General features: G+C 39.7%; 1 protein-coding gene across 1 annotated transcript in view; it reads right to left on the reverse strand.

Annotated features, from left to right (window-relative positions):
- Positions 1 to 6436: 6436 nt before the first annotated feature.
- Positions 6437 to 26836, reverse strand: part of CREBL2 (cAMP responsive element binding protein like 2) — a 30581-nt gene continuing 10181 nt past the window's right edge. Inside the window, exons 2-4 of the mRNA XM_064591548.1 lie at positions 16390 to 16587; positions 15088 to 15232; positions 6437 to 13415 (exon numbers count right to left, since the gene is read on the reverse strand). Coding sequence (XP_064447618.1) covers positions 13411 to 13415; positions 15088 to 15232; positions 16390 to 16587 — 348 coding nt within the window. The 3' untranslated portion in view covers positions 6437 to 13410. The remainder of the gene's footprint in view (positions 13416 to 15087; positions 15233 to 16389; positions 16588 to 26836) is intronic.

Below are 26836 nucleotides of genomic sequence, written 5' to 3' on the forward strand. Positions count from 1 at the left end.
TTTACTATGTTACACGCATAAAAAAGAGAATGCTTTTCTACTTTTTACTTACCCTGATTGGGTCCAAAAAACATAAACCATACACACAGTCTTTGATTCATGACTCTACTTAGTTTTATTCTGTCTGCTTTTTCTCCTCCCTACTGAAATTTTGTAACTGTGGGCTTCTGTTGCAAATGAAATCTAATGTGACACATTATTTCAGAGACTTGTATTACTCCGACTAAGTAACATTGAGGGAGTGTTAATATTGTACATATTTTTACATCACCTTTTTCCAAGTAACCACTGTCCAGATCTCCTGTGGGATGCACTCCATAGGATGGAATATACTGGAACTTGCTGGGAAGCCTTCTGTGACTGAATTTTAATCAGGATTCTTAGGGAAAGAAAAGTGATAATCAAGTTGCCTAATTTCCCTCTTTGTCTCTCTCTCCATTCTCCCTTAACCTAAGCAACTGATGATGCCCTGAAAATTCTGAAGTCATGATGTTTTTCTCACATCTGTGTCCCATCTAGGCTGTATCTGGGACGTTTACTTCCCTTCTTTGAGTTAAACTCAAGCCAGTGAGTAGATGTCCTTGCTAGGCAAGCCCAGAAAGTGCCAACGGGAGAAACGGCAGGTGGCATTTCTCTGGGCTCTGCAGTTCGGGCAGAGGTCTTTGGCTGCCCATCCCTACCCTACACACAAAGACACCAAGGACAAGGAACACCTTCTTCATTGTCCTAGAGACTCGGACATGAGGCCGTTTCCCCTGCCAGCACCTCTTTCCCCTCATCTCTCTGCAGGATACATCATCACACCCTTGCCAAGCCCAGACTCTTCTTTGCCTGTGATATCTCGAGGTTTTCTTCTCTGCTTGTCAGTTTCGGTTATTTCAAATCTAGGGCCAGCACATTAAAAAAAACATTCTTATTTAAATAATAAAAGGCTTACAGACAAGACACGTATGCATTTTCACATCCCAGTTCAGAGCTGCAAATAATAATTCCAGTTGTTAGTGATTTTTACCAGCATGATCTCATTTTATCCTCTCAAAAGAATTCTGCGATGTACTTGTCACCTCTGCTTCACAGATGAGGAACCTGGGATGCCATGGTGTGTGACTTGCCCACATTGGAGTCTGACAGGGCAGGTAGTCACACTTGGGTCCTCTCACTGCAAGTATGTCACTCTTCCCTTGACATTACAGAAGTCTCTCTAAGGAACACGTGAGTGGCCAGTCCCAGCCAGGCCTCACTGGGCCTCCTGGCTGCTGCCTTGGTGGAAATCTAAGGAAGGTCTAAGAAAATCTGGCCATTCTTAAAAGGAGAGTCTAGGTGAAATTTGATGAGCTGGCCCTCATATTTTCTTTGGCCATGGATAGGTTGATAGGTTCTTGGACTTGTGGTGCTGAGTGTCAGAGATACAATCACAGAGAAACACAAGACTAGGTTTGATATTCAGGGCCAGGAACAAACACCATGAAATATCTTATCTGCAAAACATCTACAGAGATGTTTTTAAGTGGAGGTGCTTCCTTCAATCAACAGATTGAAGAGAGAAAAAGAACATCTCATATTTTTCTTCCTTTTCTTTTTCCTCCTCATCTTCTTACTTATCCCATCAGCAGATGGCACTCTAAAATGACTGAATGAGCTAGACAGTTCTCCCATTGGCTCTTGAATTCGGAGGTTCAGACCTGTTAAAAAACAGAGAAGACCTTTGCATTTTTGTCCATTTTTTTGTGCATACTTTTATTTTGATCCCTTTAAATGGTATATTTTTTGAAGTTAGATTGTAAAAAGTTAAATTTAATTCATCTCAATTTTATTTTGATACATCTTTTCAGGTCTCAGTTTAAACTAAAAGATGAGTACTAAGCTCCATTCTGTCTTGAATGTTCTGTGAGTTTACCCCAGTAGGTGGCGATTCAGTGAGACAATCTCATGGTGGTTTTTTTTTTTTAAAGAATCCCCCCAATAATGACAAAAGTGTCAACCAAATCATAGTCTCATGGCCTACGATAATTCAGCTGTATTCTCTTAGCATGTTGATAATTCACTGTATTTTGGTTCAGGCTTGTTTAATATTCAGGATTCCGGTTGTCTCACTTGATCCTGAAATCAGAGGATACTGGACATAATGCACAGATTGATGAAGATTTGTATAAGTCCCAGCAGGACAAGCACAACATTCACCATAACTCACATCTGCCTGGCAAGAACCAGAGTTAAATCCACAGGGAAGCAGGTTGTTGGAGAGAGTGAAAAATGACCCCAGTCTCTGCACTGGGTCCATGATGAGGTGCACCATGAATCTGGATTCATGGGGCCTCCAAACAGGAGTTGAAGAAAGGTAATGGGGGGCAGGGGGCAGGGTAGAGCCAATCGTCCTACCTGGCTCCCAGAGACTGTCAGAGAAGGGACAGGGGTGCATCCTGTGGGTGGAATGCAAATTTCTCCTGCTCTTCTAATCTTCAGTGGAAGCATGAGTCCAGCCAGCCTTCTGCTGAGAGTCCACAAGCACATGCTGCTCAGATGCACTTCTCTGTGGACCTTACATCACAGGTTTTTACCCAAGATGCCTGGAGCTGCTTCCCTGGGCCAGAATTCCTTGCTCAGGAAGGACAGATTTACCCAGGGGGACTCCACCAAACATGTGGGAGCAGTCATTTGCCAGAGAAGGTTGGCAGTTTGGCCTGTGGTGGTGGGCACAGTCCTTGCCTTTCCCCCTCCAGCTTTGCTTCCACCCGCTCAAACTCACCGTGAAGCCACATCACCGAGGTCTGCTGGAGCTCCTTGACTAGGATCAGCTGCAAGGATAAGCTCCTCTGGGGAAGAACTGCGTGTGAAAGTAGCAAAGAATTGGAGATTTGGGGATGGAAGGGACATTGAGAGACGTCGCACACGCCCCTCCTTGTTTAGAGGAAGACATTACAACCAAGAGAAGTCAGAGTAGGGGCGAACTAAAATGCCTTCTGCCAACCTATCCAGCATTCTTTTAACTTCACCATCCTGCTTGCCATGGCATGATTCATTTATCGAAGGAAAAAACCCCTCACTGTGTGCGGAAGAGCACGGAGAGAATACACAACTCCCCGCGGTTCAGCGAACCGGCTAATTCGTCTGGAACCGAGACAACCTGAGTGCTCTAATTAGAGAACAGGGGACACAAACCCACTCTGTCGAACCGTTTTGCAGAGTGACCGCTTGATGGCACTGTGGCTCGTCGGCAGAGCCCACCACCTCTTCATGATGCCTGTCACACAGGCCGGTTCGGAGCAGTCCTGGTCTCCTAGCAACAAGACAGGGAAAATTGCTGAGCACCAGGAGCAGCTGTAGATTAACTAATCAATCAGTGTGTTCCAAAGACGGAGCATCTAAACATTGGAGGAAATCCCAAAATAATTAATACTCTTTACGGACATGAAATCACCAGTCAAAATAGTATTTTAAACCCATTTTACAAATGGTATCATTTTCGAAAAATGCCATCAGACCCCAAAGTGGTGGTCGTGCCGCCCACACTTAACCCAGGCCTCTTTCTCTCTTTTCTGCTCCCTGTACCATTCCACTCTGAGAATTCGTGGCCCTTTTCATAGCAGTGCAATCCAGACTTGCCCAGCCTGAACCATTCTGAACTTTTTTGCTCAGCTGAACACTTCTTTTTTTTTTTTTTTTTTAAGATTTTATTTATTTATTTGAGAGAGCACATGAGAGGGGGGAGGGTCGGGAGGGTCAGAGGAAGAAGCAGACTCCCTGCCGAGCAGGGAGCCCGATGCGGGACTCGATCCAGGGACTCCAGGATCATGACCTGAGCCAAAGGCAGTCACTTAACCAACTGAGCCACCCAGGCGCCCGAACACTTCTGTTCAAAAGTTCTATATTCTTTTCCAGAAGAAGCCTCTTTCAAAGATTGCTTTGAAAACCCCCCTATCAACCCTGAGTTATACAGTTAGGGGCTCTACAATTAGGATTCACCTATAATTTGAAGAATGTGCGATTTTAGTTTTGCAGGAAAAGACTGCCAAGGAGCTCTGGGCTCTGCCATGATGGGTGCAAGAGTATCTGGCTTCATGATTAGGATGTAGGTCTGGAAGCTTGAGAACATCATCTGGTTTTCAGCAGGCAGTTAATAGAGCAGCGATTTGCCCACAACAGCTAGATATGGATTAAAACTCCTCTAAGGGAATTTTGAGTGCATCCTCTCTTCTGCTTCCCCGTTGTGTCTTCCAAAGAATAGTCTCTTTAAGAAGACTGGATTCTGCTAGTAGGACCCTGAGTGTGCGAAGATGAGGACATGGCAAAGATAATGGGGGAGCAGAGAAGTAGCTGTGAGGAGCTGGATGGGAGAGAGACAGGCAGCACAGTAGCTGAGAATAGATGTATATTCTGACTATCTAGATTCGTTTATACTTCTGGGCTCTCTGAATCTCCAGGCAGGTGCATTCTACTTGAATAACTCTTTAAACGTTAGTGAAAATTATGGGGCACCTGGGTGGCTCAGTCAGTTAAGCATCCAACTCTTGATTTTGGCTCAGGGCGTGATCTCAGGGTCCTGGGATGGAGCCCAGTGTGGGTTTCACACTCAGCAGGGAGTCTGCTTGAGTCTCTCTCTCCCTCTGCCTCTGCCCTCTCCCCACCCCTGCTCTCTCTCTCTAAAATAAAATAAACAAATCTTTAAAAAATAAACATTAGTGAAAATTAGGCACAACATTCCAGTGATATATCCAGCCAGCAAAGTTTTCTTTCGTCACAAATAGTATGATGATTGCTTTCAAAGGTTCTGAAGTCAACTTCTGTGTTGAAGTTCAGGTTTTTGCTTACCATCTGTTTAACCCAGCAAATTATTCTCAAACCACAGCTTCTCCATTTTTAAGATGGGGAACATGGCAGTGCCTACCTGTATGAGAGTTCTCTAGAACCCTAATCATAGAACCAGTAGGACATAGTTAGATGATGATTTTTGGAGGAAGTGGCTCAGGCCATTGAGGGGACTGACAAGCTTGAAATGTGTAGGGCAGGCAGGCAGGCTGGAAACTCAGGTACACAGTTGGTGTTGTCGTTTCTGAAATCTATAGATTGGGCCAGCAGGCAAGATTTGAAGCTGTAGTCTTGAGGCAGAATTTCTTCTTCTCTGGGAAACCGCATTTTCGTTCTTAACGCCTTTAACTGATTGGGTAAGTCCCACCCATACTATCAAGGATAATCTTTGTTTAAAGTCAACTGATTGTAGATGTTAACCACATCAACAAAGTACGTTCACAACAACATCTAGATTAGTGTTTGATAAATAACTAGGTATTACAGCTAGCTAAATTGACATGTACAGGGGCGCCTGGGTGGCTCAGTTGGTTAAGCGACTGCCTTCGGCTCAGGTCATGATCCTGGAGTCCCGGGATCGAGTCCCGCATCGGGCTCCCTGCTCGGCAGGGAGCCTGCTTCTCCCTCTGACCCTCCCCCCTCTCATGTGCTCTCTGTCTCTCTCATTCTCTCTGTCTCAAATAAATAAATAAATTAAATCTTTAAATTGACATGTACGACTTATCATCACACCACCTTATAGAATTGTAGTAGTAAAATGAGCCCAAATCCCTGTAAATCATTCAGTGCATTACTGAGCACAGGAGAAGCCCTTAATAAAAATTTCTATGGTTATTTTACTTTAGCCATTGCTAACCCAATGAGTTTTTCCAACTTTCAAGTTTCTTGGCACCTATTACCATGTGTTAACGTTAGTAGAAACAGGTTTTTAATGCTACTCTCAAATTGTGGCATTGTTTTCTTCCCTTAGCTCTTTTTTTTTTTTTTTTTAAGTTCTGCTAAGATTTTACAGACTCAAGGGAGAAGGAACAATTGGAAGCAGGAACTTGGATGGAAGGGACATAGGTGGTAGAGCTACTTCTCTACTCACCCCAAAGGAAATTATTCCCCCTTCAGATATTTCTTAAGAAGGAATGGTCTAAAAACAGGAGACATAAAATACTTGAGAATGTAGACTTTTATCATCACTCTTCTGTTGGGGTTTCCACTTACACGGAAGAGAAAACTGACGGGGGAAAATCAGTCTGTTAATTTAACTGTTTATTCTAGCAGAATATGAAAAAACAGTGAAACAGAACCTAAGTCACTGTAGGCCATGGTTAATCAGAGGCAACTATGGAGCTAAAACATGTAACGACTGTCTATTTTCAGTTAAACCATAAATGAATTATTACTAGAACTAGAAACAAATCTCAATGAAATCAAGTGAAACCCAAGTGATGGTATTAAAAAAAAAAAAGCTACTTGGTAATTGGAGTTGAAGGGGAAAGAAACACAATAAAAACCCAAAGACTCACACTTAGGAACACAAATAATGTAAGGAACATTTAAGTTTATTTTGAAGAAAAGTTTAAACTAACAGAATGGTTTATGGCTTTTTAATTTTTTTTTTTTTTTTTTTTAAAGAAAAGACACACGAGTTTACTGTTTGAGATGTTTATGAGAGGATAAGCCAAGGGCGAAAGCCAACCTACTGAGGATGGTAGAGCAAAAGGAAGGAAATACTCTGAGTCTTTAATGACTTTAAACGTCTTTCATGACATTGTCAAGCCACCATAACTTTCACTCTCATGGTTGTTTATAACAATTTCAATTGGGTATTTATTCTCACCTGAAAGACTCCTAACAGATTTCCTGTTCTTGTTCTATACAGATTATCCAGTGGTGTGAAGGTGGCTCATACGTGTTGCAAGAGCCAATTTCAAATTTTCAAAAAATGTTGTTTGCTGGTTGACAACACAGCATGAAATCAACCACGGTGGGAATTTTCCCACCCCAGAAATTGGTAAATACGACAAATCAGACCTCCCCCAACCAGGAGTCAGTCGTTAAACATCTATCAGCACACAACTGGCTACTTCTTTTTACTCAACAAAAATGTTTCCAAAAAGCCATCTGACTCAAAATGCCACAGGCACCTATTATACTTGTAGAGATACTCGATTTTCACTGTATCTGATAACAAATGAATGAGCACATTTTAGCTTGATGTTGTTCTGTCACCCCCAAGTACAGAATGATGTGGTTAATGATCAATAAAACATTTATTTTCACTAAAGGAGGGATAATGGAGAGGAACTCCGTGATGAGCCCTTTATAAAATTTGAAAAAGGACCTTCTCCTATTTCATACTTCCAGTATCTCTGGCTGGGTACAGAGTCAGCATCTCCTGAACCCAGTCATGCTAGGATTTGTCCTCAAGCCTCCCTTTCCCCACCTCTTCTGGCTCTCTTCACTCTGTCCCATGCCAGGAAGGGTGCATAGTTCTGCTTTAAAGACACCGCACTGGGTACTGGTAGGTAGGGTTCTTCCTCTGCCTCCCTAAAAATGCTCAAGGGATTGTGGCTTTTCTGTTTTCTGTCTGGAGTGGTAAAAACACAGGGCTACTCTCACAAGGGAAGAGGCACCTCCAGCTTTGATTTTGTATTTGACGCCCACATGAAGGCCTCCTTTTGGGAGAAGGCTTGGCTGTCTTGTTTTTGGCTTTCTTCCTTCCTTTTCTAATGCGGCAAGTTGGGGCCTAGGGCTGTCCTGGCCTGACGCTTGAGGGGAATTTTATATATACATTTATTTATTTATTTAGCCATAAATCCTATACTTCTCTCCTCGTGGTGCTGGCAGGCATGGTCTTCATTCCATTGAAATGGTATGATCCAAAACTCTGTGTAGGCCTGGGATGGCCTTTGGCCTGTTTGGTTCTGGACTATCCAAGTCTAGTCGGTGTAGGCAAAGTGGTCATTGTCAGCCTGCTAACTTGGTTCCATGTTGGGTTTGGGGCTGTGAAGTGCTTAGCAGGCATTGCTTTCCTTCTCAGCAGAGGGCCACTGAGGCGTGGCAAGTTTGGAATCGGTTCTGTTGAACCACAGGAAATTTTTCCTGCTCAAATATGTATTTTTCCAGTCAGAATGGCCTGCAAGCCAAAGCTCATTGTCCAACTCCAGCCCAACCCCCAGCCCAGGGATGTCTGGGGGACCTGTCACAGCCCAATAGGTGAATGAGTCTGTCCACTTGGACCCCAGGGCTTGCTTTAAGAAGTCAGCTGATTTACCTCTTAGTCACTTCAAGATTTGGGCCGAGTATCTCTCTGCGACCGTTAACAGTTTCTAAGTCACAACCATCATCTGTCTTGTGAAGTTCAGCTGACCCTTGAACAACGCAGGGGACACGAGTGCCAACACCCCACAAAGTCAAAAATCCACATAGAACTTTGGACTTCCCCACACTTAACTACTAATAGCCTACTGTTGACTGGAAATCTTACTGATAACATAAACAGTCAACACATATTTTGTATATGTATTATATTCTCTATTCTTGCAATATAGTAAGCTAGAAAAAAGAAAATTGTTATTAAGAGAATCATAAAAAAAATAGTGTTGGGGCGCCTGGGTGGCACAGTTGGTTGAGTGTCTGACTCTTGGTTTTGGCTCACGTCGTGATCTCAGGGTCACGAGATCCAGCCCTGCATTGGGCTCTGCGCTCAGCGTGGAGTCCGCTTGTAACTCTCTCTCCTTCTCCCTCAGCCCCGCCCCCACTGTTTCTCCGTATTTTTTTAAATTATTAAAAAATACAGTGCTGTGTGTATTGAAGATGTGTGTTAGGTGGACTTGCGCACTTTAAACCTGGCTTGTCCGAGGGTCAACTGCAATCTGATTTTGATATGGGCATCTCCAAGCTGCCTACAGACTTACAAAAAGAGCCCTTCCAGCTCCGGGGGTCTTCCAGTCATACATTTTTGAGGCCTCTACTATGCCTGCTCTGGTCAGGGCCATTCTAGCCTACACTAGGCCTTTTTCATTGGTGTGCTGGAAACCAAGTCTGGTGGGGCGGGTGGAGGGGGCGGTAATTCGTGATTTGTAGCATTCACTGATTTCTGTGGTGTCAATACTCCAATCGGGGGGGGCGCCTGGGTGGCTCAGTTGGTTGAGCGACTGCCTTCGGCTCAGGTCATGATCCTGGAGTCCCGGGATCGAGTCCCGCATCGGGCTCCCTGCTCGGTAGAGAGTCTGCTTCTCCCTGTGACCCTCCTTCCTCTCATGTTCTCTGTCTCTCATTGTCTCTCTCGCAAATAAATAAAATCTAAAGAAAAAAAAAAAAAAAAAAAAAACTCCAATCGGGGGCGCCTGGGTGGCTCAGTCGTTAAGCGTCTGCCTTTGGCTCAGGTCATGATCCCAAGAGTCCTGGGATGGAGCCCCACATCGGGCTCCCTGCTCGGCGGGAAGCCTGCTTCTCCCTCTCCCTCTCCCCCTGCTTGTGTTCCCTCTCTCGCTGTGTCTCTCTCTGTCAAATAAACTAATAAAAAGTCTTTTAAAAAAAATACTCCAATTGTTGCCGATTAAAAGCTACCAACTGGATGTCACTCAACGCGGAGTTGAGAAGAGTTGCACACAGTTGGCATTCCTCTGGGGAGCCAGCCATAGGCCAGCTGCAGCATGGCACTGTTTTGCATTTTTAAAAAGGCACCCTCTGGGTGGAAGAATTAAGAAAGGTACTTCCTTAGGGCAAATTTTAAAAAGGCACCTCGCTGGGCAGACCTGCACCACAGGTGCCCTGGTGAGGAGATACCTGGCAGGTGCCCGTTCCTCTGCACATGGCCTGTTGCAGGGAATGTGAGCTAGATTTTAGGCCCATTCACCTCCTCAACTGAGTGCCTTTGTGCAGTGCACAATTGGCAGAAACTTACACGGCAGTCTTGGCTCTGATTCATGACTACTCTATAGTTAAGTAAAATGGATGGAATAAGGGAAAAGAGAACCAAGTGACCTAGCAGCCTGAAAACCTGCTTTATGCAGATTATAGGATTATTACCAGTTAGAACACTAATTGTTCTTAAAATTAGCTTAATTAACAGAAGGCTATTATTGCTAAAAATGGCTTCCAACTATACCATTCCGGGGTAGACATAATGATAAAGCTAAAAAGACTTCAGAAATGTGATACCTACAACCCTACATGTTTAAATTCCAGCTTATCAAATAAATGTTTATCTTCAGTGATTTAAATCCTAACAAGAGTCAAACCCAGGCATACGTGACTATTTTAAATTTAATGTAGTTCTTTACTAATTAAGAAGCAGTTGTTCATAACTCCTATTTAGCCTGCCAATTACTCTGTGAAAGTTATCCTCCCCTTTTTTTATAGATGAGGAAACAGGCTAAGAGGTGACTCAGAAAATGGATCCAAGACCAGTTCTTCTGCCTCAATCTCACTCTTTTTACTACTCTGTGCTAACACAGACATATTTCAGTATTGTGAAACAGACCATTTGAGATGTCTCTGGTGAAGATATTTTATTTTTCATAAAAATATAATTGTACAATGCTCTTCAGAGAAAGAAAAATTCCCTCAATGCCCCCAATACCACGTGGATTAATAATCTTCCTCTTTTAAAACTAAGTATGTAATTGATAATATGCAACTGATTTCTTGTGAAATATATTTATGTTTTTAAATTTTCTTTGCCTTTATTTTAACTAAAGCTAAGTCCAGTTTAAACCTATGCTTTTTGTAATGAGCCAAATCAAGTCTATCATAATTCAAAGATGATGAAATAAAATGCTAAATGGTGATGCTGATAAATACTGTCAATTAGCTGGTACACAGTGATAGGAATTTGCTGCAGTAAGACAGATTCTGATTTAGATACAACAGACAGGTTTTAGATAAAATAGGAAAAAAATTTTAAGAATGTCAACTACATCCTAAAACTTGACCTGGTCAAACTTATTCCATATTATATTCAGTTGTTCTAATATATGGCAGGTCTATGCTAAGTTAATGACAGAATATGACTGGTCTAAATACACAAATATATATTTTCCCCTTACCTTCCTTTCTTTGGGGGGAAAAAAAGAGAAAAAGAAAACATTACTCTCTTTACTCAGGGAGCAAAGAGAACAGCACGGATCCAGAGGGACAGAGCTCAATGATTCTCTCACCCTCTTCTGTTCTCTCTCAGCCCGGATGTTGTCATTACAGTAAGTGAGAGATGCTAGGATTTCAGTATGCTGCTTCTTAACTGGAATGGGAAAAGAAATGCTCCAGCTGTTTTAATCAGTGACATTTATTAACATGCTTCAAGTGGCCAAAGCGTGCAGCCAGCACAATACCCAAAGCAATCAAAACATTCCTTTTTAAGACCAAGGAACTTTCTCTTGGTATGATCTACTTTAAAATACCAAAAAGATCAGTTTAGGAATAAACTCAGTAAGTTGTAATTTACTTTCATCCAAAATCACACATCCTCTACCTGAGGACAAAGTCACTGCTCTTGTAAAGATACTGGGGGTGGGGGTGGAGGGTTGCTCAAATGACCCTGTAATTTAAAGTTACAACCAGAGAAGAAATACTTCAAGCACAATGGAGACATTCCATTGAAGAGCCACATTCATTTTGGAATGTTTGCTTTGAAAACAACTCTTCTGGGGAATTCAAAAGGTACTGAACAAAGCAACACAGAGTAAATCTTGAGTTGTTTTGCAAAATAAAAATATACATTTGAGTAGACCAGATGGCAAAAACATACCCATTATAATCTGAACACTATATTTAAAACACTTAAATTCTGAAGGTCAGTATATTAACAATCTTTAATCTATCTATATTTGTGATCCTAAAAAGACATTAAATACTCTTAAATCCCCAGTCCTCCAAAACACAGAGAGACCCAACAGGCGGGGCTAGTGGTCTATCAGTAGTCACACAGGACTAGACTAGATCTGAGTTTGCAACCTACACACAAGAGATCTTCAGGAACTCAGGCTAAAGGGAAGCACTTTATTCAAACGTGTGGCCTAAGAGAAGGGGGGAGAGTACCTTGTAATCTGAAACTATGTGGTCCATCTCTTGTTCCATCTCACAATCTAGACTATGATGCCTCCTCTTAAACTGCCATTTCATAACAAAACATACTGTTTAGAAGCCAAAAATTTGCTTCATTAGAGCTAAGAACAATTATAATTTAGCAGCAACAGAGAACACAACTCCTGATTTAACGATGGGAAAGAGCAGAGAGAGTGATAAAGTGTCTCAGTGGGGAAAGTGAAAGATTCCTGGTCTGCACGTAGAATATGATGAGCTTGATTCCTCAACCATCACTGTGTTTTGTAGTCAGGAAGAAAGTAAATGTAGCTATGATGGGAACTGGAAACCCTGGCCTTGTGCACCTCCTGCCCGGCCTGCCAGCCGCCGAGCCATGCACAACGCCGGCTCAGTGCTTCGCTCCAGAGCGGAGGCGCCGTCAGGGCTGAACCAGAGGCACACCCACAGTGTGTTTCTTCCTGGCTCAGAACACATTCATACGGAAACTCATGTCAGGGAAGAAACTAAGTGTTCTGGTTATGCCTACAGCCATTAGATCTACTAGCAATTTCTCCCTCGTTTTGTTCCAGATCTCTTGAGGCAGAAACTCGATCTCAGCAGCTAATTTCATCCTATTTTCTTTAGAAAAATTCTCCTAGTTGACTACACAAGGCAATGTGTGTGAACATTCACTCCTACCCTCCCCACATACATATACAGACATACGATACAAACACATACATACATACAAACATACATACATACATACAACACTCTAGGTTGTCAAGATGATGTATGCTGCAGAAATGCCTAAAAGGTTACTTCCTGCTTAAAAATAAAATTTGACTAATTATTTTCCAAGTATGGACTAGGCCCTAGCAAACTTTTATAAATATAGTTTGAGAAGACAGCAACAAAAGTTTTAAATAGAGGCTGTCTTGAGGGCTTTCCTAATGGATTTTGTTAACACGTACATTATTTAAAACAGGCATATCATTATGGATTATAAAAATAGAAATGTATATATTTGTTAATACATATTCACAGCTTATGCTGGAATGGCTCACAGGAGAAATCATGGTTCAATGCAGAAAATAAACATTACTCAAGTAAATATAAACAAATAAAATTAGGTCCATTAAGGCTGAGAACTTGGTTATCAGCCCATTTGGTTTCTCTTTGTAGGGCAATCAAAAACATAGGTGACACCTAAACACACATACACATACAATGACATGAAATACATGGAAAGAATATAAATTAACCAATAAAGCAATGTGGAGTTAAGGTGCAAAAATACAATCTTCACCCACTTCTCTCTACTCCTGTGTTTTCAAGCATTGCAACATGTTCGATGCCATGGGTGGCAAGGCCAACCAGAACAGATCTGAATGTTTATAAATTCTCTAAGTGTTGAAAGTTAAAGCAAAATCCTTTGGGATTTTGGTAGAAATTGCAGATTTACAGAGATGACTACTGAGCAGTAGGTTGTAAATGGAGCCAAGAAGTACAATCTTGCCCTTTCATCCTCCATAGGAATCAGAATATTGACTTCAATCAGTGACTCGTCATTTTATATAATCTTCACCCTGAAAAATAAATCAAAGTTACCAGTGTAAGAATGCTTGTAAGTCAATGAAGCTTGGTTAATGTTTTAAAATGCATTTTGTTTGTTTAGTATCTACAGAGAAAGGCTTTTTTAAAATACAGCCTGAAAGAAAACTGAGCTGATTTGGCTTTTTTTCATCAATTCAGTTTAGATAAAGGCAAATGTTACCTCATCTAAGAAAAGCTATCAAAAAGCAAACCCTTCAATTTTATAAAAATATTTTAAAAGAGGGGCATCTGGGTGGCTCAGTCGGTTGGGTGGCTGGCTCTTGGTTTGGCTCAGGTCATGATCTCAGGGTTGTGAGATTGAGCCCCACATCAGGCTCTGCGCTGAGCGCAGAATCTGCTTGTCCCTCTCCCTCCCCCTCTGCCCCTCCCCCCGCTCTCTCTCTCTCTCTCAAAAAAATATCTTAAAAAAAATTTTTTAAAGATAAAGAGTTTTTGGCATTTTCTTTTAATTGTTACAAGTGCTCCCAAAGCAGTCACGATGATGAAGAAACCAATCCATGACATCTTCATTACAAAATCTTTCCAGTCTCTTCAACAAACAGTGCTGGAACTACTGGATATTCACATGCAAAAGAATTAAATTGGACCTCTATCTCACACCATATAGAAAATTAACTCAAAAAGGATCAATGACCTAAAATATAAGAGCTAAAACCAAAAATTCTTAGGAAAACACAGGGGTCAATCTTCATGACCTTGGATTTGGCAACGGATTGTTACATACGACAAAACATGAACAACAAAAGAAAAAATAAACTGGACTTCATCAAAATTTGAATGTTTTGTGCACCAAAGGACACTATCAAGAATGTGAAAAGACAGCCTACACAATGGGAGAAATATCTGCAAATCATGTATCTGATAAAGGTCTAGAACCCAGAATATATAAAGAACTCTTACAACTCAAGAACAAAATGAAAAACAACTCAATTAAAACATGGGCAAGGGACTTAGACATTTCTTCAAAGAAGATATACAAATGGCCAACAAGCACAAGAAGAGATGCTCAACACCATTAGTCTTCAGAGAAATGCAAATCAAAACCACAATCAGGGGCACCTGGGTGGCTCAGTCATTAAGCATCTGCCTTCGGCTCGGGTTGTGATCCCAGGGTCCTGGGAATGAGCCCCGCATCGGGCTCCCTGCTCCGCAGGAAGCCTGCTTCTCCCTCTCCCACTCCCCCTGCTTGTGTTCCCTCTCTCGCTGTGTCTCTCTCTGTCAAATAAATAAATAAAATCTTAAAAAAAACATACAACACAATCAGATACTACTTCACATCTTAGGAAGGCTAGAGTTTTTAAAAATGGAAAATAAAAAGCGTTGGCAAGATGTACAGGATTGGAAAGCTTCATGTTACCGGTGGGAATGTAGAAGATTTCATCCACTGTGGAAAACTACGGACTTTGGGGGTATACAAAGATTAGTCAGTTCAAAGGTTATGCCCTCAAATGGCTTATGCTGTAGAACGTGAGAAATAACTCTTCATAGATCCCATATAAAATTCATTTCAATATTTAGAATGTAACACTATTTCACTTGCTTATTAGTGTATTATAAATAAAATCAACATTTTAATGACATACCATGGAAACCCTACCTTAAGATGCTCCTCTAAATATAAACTCTCCCACTCATTGTACTCACAGGAATTGCTATTAGCATCTGTCTTTCCAGCTTTTGTGTGCCTGCTTGAGTTCTGCTGAGATTTGCTCTGCTCTTCTCCAGTGAGTAGGGCCTTGATTTCAGAAGGGATTTTTCCTTGGTCCATTGCCATGCACCACTGCTTGTACTGAAATATGTAAAATATTTTTAAGTAAAATTTTACTAGTCAGAGTTCAGGAACCAGTGGTAGAAATCCTAGACGTAGTAACTCCCATAACTAGAGGTCAAATTGGCTGCTGGGAATCCTACCCTCCACCGCATTTCCTATTTACCACGTAGCACATGTATGAGGCTTGCCATCTTTCAGAAGAGGATAGGCAACAGCTGAAGGATCTTCTTGTGCTAATACTGGCAATAATACTTCAGGCTCAGAAGGACCCTCTGGTGAAAAGAACATCTCCCCACAGTGTGCCACTAATTAGAATCCTCTTTTTGCTGGCCCTCATTTCTACTCCTAAAACAGTAATTCTGTAACTTCTGTTCTCTTTCATAAACATTCACTGAACATCTACTTTCTACCAGAATGTGTACTATGGACTTTGGGGGTATACAAAGATTAGTCAGTTCAAAGGTTATGCCCTCAAATGGCTTATGCTGTAGAATGTGAGAAATAATTTACAGCCTCTGAATTGTATATATCTGGACTCTCTTCAGGCCCCAACCTTATTTCTTGCCTTTTAAAATGCTGAGGTAGTAGCCTGTCCCAGTTTTGTAATAATCATGGTAGCATTCTCTCTCTTCTCCAACCTGTCACCTCCTCCCTTTAGGTCATAGTAATGAGATTTCTATTCTCTTTTACATTTCTACAGCCACCACCCAAGGTCTTAATGAATGAATGAAACATGCTGAATAAATAGATATGTTTAAATACAAATGATGTACTATACATATTGTTACATATTGCTATATTGCTTTCTCCACTTAGCAATATAATGTCTTGTAATGTCTTCCTACACCAGTAAATATATATTTGCATTGTAATTTTTACTGGCTGCAAAGTAGTCCCACATATGAATTAGTATAATTTACTTAACCAATCTCCTATTGTTGTACATTTGGGTTATTTTTCATTTTTTTCTTTGATAAACAGTCCCTCAGTGAAATAGTCATGTACATTCTACTTCCACCAGCACTGTGCCTACATCCTGGCTAAGAGATTAATATTATTTCCCGTATTTGTCAAACGGATACGTGAAAATCAGTATCTTCATATTTTAATGTAGATTTCTTTGACTGCTAAGCTTAGGTTGATTTTTTCATGTGTTTATTGGTGGACTTTCTTACCATTTCCAGTTCCTCTCTGAGGGCACATATGGCTCTTTCCCGACTGGATACCAACTCTTCCAAATACTGATATCTTAGTTTTTTCCTAGCTCGGCATTCTCTTGCACTCTGCCGGCTCCTCTCAAGTTTTGCCTTCAAGTCAATTTTGGCTGGCTTCCGACCACGTTTGCCAGGTTTCTTTACTTTGCCTCCAACCACCTTCAGCAAGAGAGAAAAGAAACTATTTTTTTCTCTCAGTTCTGTTTCTAGGAAAGTGACTATGGCGGCATATTAGTAAGGAAAACATTTACAAATAATAAATAGATGAAACTAAGAAAGCATAATCCCATGAAATATCTTATGAGTCTTTGCTTCCTGATTTTTTTCCTGATACTTTTGATACCATGAGTGTGAGAGAAGAAATACTGTAAGTTTTCATTATTTCTTCAATAATAAACTTTAAGTAGTTTAACAGTAAACTTTATGAACCATATGTAGCTGGATACTAATATCTAAAAGACTGCCACTAAATATTTTGTTCACAAGGAATTTTTATTGACTTGAGAAAATAGTAAGTAAAAAAAAAATCAATATTTAAAATTCTAAGTTCAGTGTGATTTCAACATTATAAAATAACACCCAGAAGAAAGGATATTTGTTAAAACATCAATAAGGATTTCTCTGACAGGTGTCATTATAAATAGCTTTTTTCTCATCTGTACTTTTTATGATTTTTAAATGTTTACAATTAGAAACATAAAATCTGTATAAAAATTGTATGTATGTATATACAAATATATATACTATATATATTTATAAGATTTTTAATTTTTATTTATTTATTTATTTGAGAGAGAGGGAGAGTAAGAGGGAGAAGCAGACTCTTCACTGAGCAAAAAGCCTGATGTGGGACTTGATCCGAGGACACTGAGATCATGACCTGAGCTGAAGGCAGACGCTTAACCGACTGAGCCTCCCAAGTGCCCTATATAATATATATACTTATAAATATGTATCCTAAGCAATTTGGCTATGAAGTCCCTCTTCAAATTTGTTGAATCCAAAGGAATACACAGCAAGTCTCTGACATCTTCAGGATAATTCTCTCCTGCCTTTACAAGCCTTTAATTATAACCCTAGACTGTCTCAGGAGATTTTTACCTGCTCCCACTGGTCATATGACATCTTTTCAGAATCTCTGTTATTCATTTACCTGCAATGGCATAATTTTTTGGTCACTGACAAAGTAATTTAATCTTCTTCATTGTTTAGCTTTGGAACCTCTCCAAGTTCTTATACAACATGTAACTATGAGCTAAATGTGATGAATTTTTAAATACATCAACCTGAACTTGTACATCAAATAAATTTTCTTGAAAGCAATTACCTTGAAAGGGGTTACATTTATTCCAATGAACAAGTTTTTTGGGAAAGTGCTTTTAGAGCTAGTTTCTTACAAGCTACAACACAGTCTGCCTCAGATTATCTACTTTATCTGACAAGGTTCTGAATGATGTCTAGATCTTTCTGAAAATTACCCTCAGGGAATAAAAATGTCACAACTTCAGTATTCTGAAAGGAATATTGCTGAGGCTTTAAAGGCAATTATTAAAGAGAAGATGCAAAACTCAAACACTGACAAATCACTGGAATAAAGTAGCAACTTTACCAGGTAATGAAACTCAAACTCAATATTCATGTAGATATAAAAACTCTCATTTGCTTGTTTGAAAAACACTATTAATATCACACACCAACAATGCCCAGTGCCCTACAAGGATCAGATCATTACTAAGTATAATGGTTAGGTGGAAAACCGAACTGTAAATATGAATCAGCCACATTTACCAGACCCTGGGTGATAACATGATGGTCAACCACTGCATCGTGCATTTTATAGGATGGCTCTGAAATAAGACTGAATATTCCAAGGCTCTGGGTCAAAACTTTCCCTTTCCAGCACTATCGCAAAGCTGGCTGCTTCAGTACTGCTCCCAAATTAGTTTCAACTTTTCAAAAATAGGTCTTTTAGGGGCGCCTGGGTGGCTCAGTCAGTTAAGTGTTCAACTCTTGCTTTCAGCTCAGGTCATGATCTCAGGGTTGTGGGACTGAGCCCTGCATGGGGCTCTGCGCTCAGCAGGGAGTCTGCTTCTCTCCCTCTCCCTTTGCCCCTCACCCCCCCACAGCGCCCCCACCGGACCCCTAGCACTCTTTCTTAAAAACAAAACCAAAAACAGGTCTTTTAAAGCTTTTTATAAGATGCATCACCATGTTTTTATTCCAATATAATAACATTCACCTCAGAAAACCACACAACTTTAATCTAATATTTTGAAATCATTGAAATAAAGTATATTTGCTATTGCTACAGTTTTTAAAAAGTAATATATTTACGGCATAAATTCAGGTCTATAGTAAAATAAATGGTAATCACATCTGTTCTCTATGTCGTGAAGTGAATCATCAATCACACCATACTATAACCTAATACCTCATATATTGCTGTTTGTAATTAATTCAGGAGAGGCTGCCTTTGAGAAACCAGCAAGAGGACACTGTACTTCAGAGACTTGACCGATTTTTTAAACAAACCTCACACAGTCATAAAAATCCAACAGTAGTTATAACCCTTTGTTGAGTTTTCATGGTAGGAATATTATTTTATTCCTTTCTTTTTTTAATTAGCAAGGCATAGTAAATAAATCCAGGATTCCTGTATTTTACGTCCTCTCCTATAAAATTACATCAAAACCACATAACCACCACTTCTCTAGTTTAATTTTTTCCTCAATGGTAGACTGAATTTTTGGCTTTGGGTGCCAGCTAAAATCGATTTAGTGTACCAGTTTTCAAGAGAATCAGTTATATTGCAGGATTACTGGGAATCTTAAGTAGAAGAGCATTTTGTAAAGAAAAAGGTACTATACAGGGGCGCATGTGTGGCTCAGCTGGTTAAGTGTCCAACTCTTGATCTCGACTCAGGTCATGATCTCACGGTTGTGGGATGAAGCCCCACGTCGGGCTCCATGCTCTCTCTCTCTTTCCCTCTGCCCCTCCCCCCACTCGCATGCCCTCTTGCTCAAAATATATAAATAAATCTTTTTTAAAAAGGAAAGAAAAATGTATTATACAAATGTGGGTTGGTATACTAGTTTCCTTAACAACTGAACTTCGTATGTTTTATAAGCCGTAATGATTAGGGGAGGGTTAGGAGAAATCAATGAAGGAACCAGAAACAAAAACTGAAATCAACCTCACAAATTCCTCCCAAATATCTCTGGCCCAAAAATCATCCTTACCAATGTTTCATAAAATTTTCACGAACTCAGTGATTACCACATTGTCCCCTTGCTCTCTCCTGTTTCTTCTGTAAGGAAGTACATTAATGTGGCTAAGTAAAAGTGATTTTATGCACCAACACAAACGCCAAAGAAAACTATGAAAATAATATGAAATTTAGCTTTTTCTAGTTTTATTTCTATTCATATAGAGCCACATGAAATTTTAAATAGCTATCTTTAAACAGTGGTATCTTTTTTTTTTTTTATTAAAGATTTTATTTATTTGACAGAGAAAGACACAGCGAGAGAGGGAACACAAACGGGGAGTGGGAGAGGGAGAAGCAGACTCCCTGCCGAGCAGGGAGCCCAATGCGGGACTCGATCCAGGGACTCCAGGATCATGACCTGAGCCGAAGGCAGTCGCTTAACCAACTGAGCCACCCAGGCGCCCAACAGTGGTATCTTTATCCACTACCCATTTTACTTCTCCACCCCCCACCCCTCACACACACATTTGTGAGCCAGAAATAGAAAGCCCCAAGGGAAACACTCAGAAAGCTTGTGTCCCTAGCCCTCACCATGAACAAACTTACTAGCCATTGATTTTTTCATACTCTCCACAGAGAATTTATTACACAAAGGTAGGACAGTAGAGATGTTAGATTTCAGTAGGGCTTTTGCAATACCAAGTTGTCTTCATTATATGTTAAAAATGTTCAAATCTATTTATTATAAGCAAGTTAAGAGTGAAGATCCTACTTTTCTGTTAACTACTTGGTTGTTTTTTCTTTTTTTAATACTTTCTCCATTGAGACAAGCTAAAACTAGATGTTATTTTTAGAAGGTAAGCACCAGGGACTGTCACATAATTCTATCTTAGTTCAAATATAATTCTATCTTAGTACACTTATTATTTAATAAATACAGCAGATAAAAACAAAAGATGTTCCTAAATAATGAATGGGTCAAAGAAGAGATCATAAGGGAAATGGGAAAACTACTTTGAGATGAATGAATAGGAAAACCCAACATACCAAAACCTGATGAGATGCAGCTAAAATAGGGCCCAGAGGGAGCCGTAAATGCCTAAACTAAAAAAAGAAGATTTGAAATCAATAACCTAACCTTCCACCTTAAGAAACTAGAAAAAGAGGGCGCCTGGGTGGCTCAGTTGGTTAAGCGACTGCCTTCGCCTCAGGTCATGATCCTGGAGTCCTGGGATCGAGTCCCACATCAGGCTCCCTGCTCAGCAGGGAGTCTGCTTCTCCCTCTGACCCTCCCCCCGTCATGCTCTCTGTCTCTCATTCTCTCTCTCGCAAGTAAATAAAAAAAAAAGAAAGAAACTAGAAAAAGAAGAGCAAATTAAACCCAAAGCAAGCTGATAGAAGGAAGTAACAAATATCAGACCACACATAAATAAAATAGAGGATGGCAAAACAATTGAGAAAATCAGTGAAAACAAAAGTTGGTTCTTCAAAAAGATAACAAAAATCAACAAAACTCTGGCTAAACTGGTCAAGAGAAAACAATTCAAAATACTAAAATCAAGGGCGCCTGGGTGGCTCAGTTGGTTGAGCGACTGCCTTCGGCTCAGGTCATGATCCTGGAGTCCTGGGATCGAGTCCCGCATCGGGCTCCTTGCTCAGCAGGGGTCTGCTTCTCCCTCTGCCCTCTTCCCTCTCGTGCTCTCTGTCTCTCATTCTCTCTCTCTCAAATAAATAAATAAAATCTTTAAAAAAAAAAAAAACTAAACTAAAATCAAGACCAAAAGAGACATCATCCCTATCAACTTTACAGAAATAAAAATGGTTACATGGGATACTATGAAAAATTATATGCCAAAAACTAGAAAACCTAAAAGAAATGGACAAATTCCTAGAAAGACACAAAGTAGCAAAACTGATTTGAGAAGAAACAGAAAATCTGAATAAATCTATAACAAATAGATTGAATTAGTAACTGAAAAATCTCCCACAAAGAAAAGACACAGGTCCAAGTGACTTCACTGGTGAATTCTACCAAACATTTAAAGAATTAACACTAATTCTTTATAAACTCTTCCAAAAAAACAGAAAAGAACATATCCAAATTCACTCTATGAGGCCATTATTAGCCTGATACCAAACCTAACAAAGATGTCATAAGAAAATCAATATGTTTTGTCAATATAGATGCAAATATCCTCAATATTTGCTAGCAGACTGAATCTAACAACATATAAAGAGGATTATACACCATGGCTATATGCGACTTATCCCAGGGATAAAGGCAGGTGTCACAACCAAAAATCAATTACTGTAATATATCATATCAATAGGAAAAAAGGGCCAAAGGTATATTTTTTTTCTTAAAGAGACTCTGAAAAAGCACTTGACAAAATCCAACACCTCATACGATAAAAAAAAAATACTCAATAAACTATGAATAAAGGGAACTCCCTCAACCTGATAAAGGGTACCTATGAAAAACCCACATTTTTTTTGTAATTTTTTAAACTTTTTAAAAAAAGATTTTATTTATTTATTTGACACAGAGAGAGAGGAAACACAAGCAGGGGGAGCAGGAGCGGGAGAAGCAGGCTCCCCGCCAAGCAGGGAGCCCAACACAGGGCTTGATCCCAAGATCTTGGGATCATGACCTGAGCTGAAGGCAGATGCCCAACTGATTGAGCCACCAAGGCACCCCGTGAAACCTACAGTTAACATCACACTTAAAGGTGAAAGATTGAAAGCTTTCCCCCCAAAGATCAGGAAAAAGACAAAGATCTTGTCTTATCACTTCCATTCAACATTGTATTGGAGGATCTAGCCACAGCAATTAGGCAAGAAAAAGAGAATTCATTCAGATTGGAAGGGAAAAAGTAAAATTATTTCTATTTGGGGATAATATGATCTTCTATATAGAAAATTCTTGGGGCACCTGCGTGGCTCAGTTGGTTAAGCACCCAACTCTTGATCTCAGCTTGGGTCTTTGATCTCAGGGTCAGCAGTTCAAGCCCTCTGTTGGCTCCATGCTGGGCATGGAGCCTACTTAAAAAAAAAAGAAAAGAAAATTCTAAGGAATCCACAAAAAACTATTAGTGGTAGTAAATGAGTTGAGCAAGGTTGCAAGAGGCAAGATCAATAAACAAAAATTAGCTCTGTTTCTATACACAATGAACAATCTGAAATGAAATTATAAAAGCATTCATTGAGAATAGCACAAAAACATTCCATTTAGAATAGCATTTTATTGAGGGTATTTGCATCTATATTCATAAACCATATTGGTCTGTAGTTTTCTTATGGTATCTCTGTTTGGTTTTGGTATCAGGCTAATATTGGCCTCACAAAATGACTTAGGAATAAATTTAACAAAAGAAGTGTAAGACTTGTACACTGAAAACCACAAAACACTATTATAAGAAACTAAAGATCTAATAAATAGACAGACATCCCATGTTAACGGATTGAAAGACTTAATATTGTTAAGATGACAATATTCCCCAAATTGATCTACAAATTCAACACACTCCCTATCAAAACCCCAGCTGAGGGCTCCTGGCTGGCTCAGTTGGTAGAGCATCTGATTCTTGATCTCACGGTCCTGAGTTTGAGCCCCATCCCATGTTGGGTGTAGAGATTACTTAAAAAAAAAAAAAAAAAATCCCAGCTGCCTTTTTGCAGAAATTGACAAGATAATAAAAAAATTCATATGGAGGGCGCCTGGGTGGCTCAGTTGGTTAAGCGACTGCCTTCGGCTCAGGTCATGATCCTGGAGTCCTGGGATCGAGTCCCACATCGGGCTCCCTGCTCAGCAGAGAGTCTGCTTCTCCCTCTGATCCTCCCCCCTCTCATGTGCTCTCTCTCATTCTCTCTCTCTCTCAAATAAATAAATAAAATCTTAAAAAAAAAAAAAAATTCATATGGAAATACAAGGACCCAAACAGCCAATCCTGAAAAACAACAAAATTGGATGGCTTACACTTTCTGATTTCAAAATTTAATAGAAAGCTACAGTAATCAAGATAGTGTGGCAATGGCACAGGGGAAACATACATATCAATGAAAAAGAACTGAGAATCCAGATACAAGCCCTTACATTTATGGTCAACTGATACTCAGTAAGGTGCCACAACAAAAGAGAAATGGGAAAAGAATAGTCTTTTCAATAAATGGTGCTGGGACAACTGGTTATCTGCAAGCAAAAGATTTAAGCTGGACTCCTACAAAACACCATATACAAAAATTAACTCAAAGTAAAACAAAGACCTAAATATAAGAGCTACACCTATACAACTCTTAGAGGAAAACATAGGAATAAATTCGTGACCTTGGATTAGGCCATGGTTTCTTAGATATGACACCATAAGTATAAGCAACAAAAGAAAAAATAAATTGGACTTTGAAAATTTTGTGCTTCAAAGACCATCATCAAGGTCAACCCATAGAATGGGAGAAAATATCTGTAAATCATACATATGATAAGGGACTTGTATCCAGAATATATAAAGAACTCTGACAATTCAACAGAAAAGGCAAATAATCCAGTTAAAGTGTGGGCAAAGTATATGACTCGACATTTCTCCAAAGAAAATATATGAATGACCAATAAACATGTGAAAAAACATTCAGCATCATTAGTCATTTTGGAAATGTGACTCAAAACCAAGAAATAACACTTTATATCCACTAGGATGGCTATATAATAAAAAACAGCCAATAACATGTGGAGATGTGGAGAAATGGAACTCTCATACATTGCTGGTGGGGATATAAAATGGTGGCCATTTTGGAAAACCATCTGCATGTTCCCAAAAATATTAAAGGTAGAATTACCATACAACCAGCAATTCTAGGTATATAACCACTCCTAGGTATATCCCAAGAAGAAATGAAAAATATGTCCACATAAGAACTTGTACAATGCATGTTCATAGGACTGTATTTCATGATAACTAAAAAGTAGAAACAACCCAAATGTCCGTCAACTGATGAGTAGATAACAAAATATAGTGTGTTTATACAATGGAACATTATTCAGACATAAAAAGGAATGAAGCACTGATACATGGTTCAACATAGATGAATACTGGAAACATTATGCCAAGTAAAAGAAACCAAACACAAATGGCCACACACTGTATGATTCCATTCATATAAAATGTCCAGAAAAGGCAAATTTATAGAGATAAAAAGTAGATTATTGATTGCTTAGGGCAGGGGGGAGGAAAGGAGAGAATGGGGAGTGGCTGCTAAAGGGTTTCTTTTTTTTTTCTTTTTAAAATTAATATATTTTGTTTTAGAGCTGTTTTAGGTTTACAAAAAATTAAGCAGAAAGTACAGAGTTCCCATATATCCCCTTTTCCTCCACCCTTCCAGTGTCCCCTATTATTAACATCTTGCATTAGTGTAGTACATTCATTACAATTGCTGAACCAATGTTATTTATTTATTTTATTTATTTATTTTAAATATTTTTTTATAAAGATTTTTTTATTTATTCATTCGAGACACAGAGATACAGAGAGAGAGAGAACATGAGCAGGGGGAGAAGCAGAGGGAGGGGGAGAAGCAGGCTTCCCGCCGAGCAGGGAGCCTGACATGGGGCTCGATCCCAGGACCCTGGGATCATGACCTGAGCCGAAGGCAGACGTTTAACCATCTGAGCCACCCAGGCGCCCTATTTTTTTTTTTTTTTTTAAAGATTTTATTTATTTATTTGAGACAGAGAGAATGAGAGACAGAGAGCATGAGAGGGAGGAGGGTCAGAAGGAGAAGCAGACTCCCTGCCGAGCAGGGAGCCCGATGCGGGACTTGATCCAGGGACTCCAGGATCATGACCAGAGCCGAAGGCAGTCGCTTAACCAACTGAGCCACCCAGGCGCCCTGAACCAATGTTATTAATAAATCCGAAGTCTACATTAGGGTTCACTCTTTGTGTTGTACAGTTCTATGTGGGTTTGACAAATGCATGTATCATGTATCTGCCATTATAGTATCATACAGAATATTTTCACTGCCCTAAAAATCCCATGTTTCACCTATTCCTCCCTCCCCCGCCCCCAAAATCTTGGCAACCACTGAACTTTTTACTACCTCTATAGTTTTGTGTTTCTAGAATGTCATATAGTTGGAATCACGTGGTAAGTAGCCTTTCCAAACTGGCTTCTTTCACCTGGCAATATGCATATAATAAGTTCCTCCCTGTCTTTTTGTGGCTTAATAGTTCATTTCTTTTCATTGATTAATAATACATTATATGGATATACCACAGTTTATTTATAAGAGGTTTTTTTTTAAGGTAATGAAAATGTTCTGGAAAGATAGTAGTGACCACTACACAACTCTGTAAATATACAGTTGACCCCTGAACAATGAGAGGGTTAGGGGCACTGACCCCCCCCAAGCAGTAAAAAAAATCCATGTATAACTTTTGACTCCCCCCAAACCTAATTACTAATAGCCTACTGTTACCTGGAAGCCTTCCTGGTAACATAAAAAGTCAACTAATACATATTTTGTATATGTATTAGATACTATATTCTTATAATAAAGTAAGCTAGAGAAAAGAAAATGTTATTAAGAAAATCTTGGGGGCGCCTGGGTGGCTCAGTTGGTTAAGCGACTGCCTTCGGCTCAGGTCATGATCCTGGAGTCCCAGGATCGAGTCCCGCATCGGGCTCCCTGCTCGGCAGAGAGCCTGCTTCTCCCTCTGACCCTCCCCCCTCTCATGTGCTCTCTCTCTCTCTCTCTCATTCTCTCTGTCTCAAATAAATAAATAAAATCTTTAAAAAAAAAAAAAAAAGAAAAGAAAATCTTAAGGAAAATACATTTATACTGAAAAAAGTCCACATATAAGTGGACCCACACAGTTCAAACCCAGGTTGTTTGAGAGTCAACTGTACTAAAAATCACAGAATTGTATACTTTAAAAGGATGAATTTATGGTATGTGAATTATTTTTTTTTGTGAATTATTTTTCAATAAAGCTGTTATCTTAAAAAGATAGTGTTATTAAAAAAATATATGAATCTTAAAAGCAGAAAGACTAGCAGAAAAGGAAGTATCAAGGTGGCATGGAGACACAAGCTTATGAGGAGAAAGGATATTATAGAGGGGAGGGGTCAAGCCTAAGGGTTCTAATCTATGAGTTTAGCCAAGAGGGAGTTCCTGATAATTCTAAATTTAACCATTACAGAGAAAGAA

This window comes from Mirounga angustirostris, unplaced genomic scaffold (genome assembly GCF_029215605.1).
Source record: "Mirounga angustirostris isolate CCGP_5_RB_7025 unplaced genomic scaffold, mMirAng1.0.hap1 SCAF_5, whole genome shotgun sequence".
In the NCBI taxonomy this organism is placed as follows: domain Eukaryota; kingdom Metazoa; phylum Chordata; class Mammalia; order Carnivora; family Phocidae; genus Mirounga; species Mirounga angustirostris.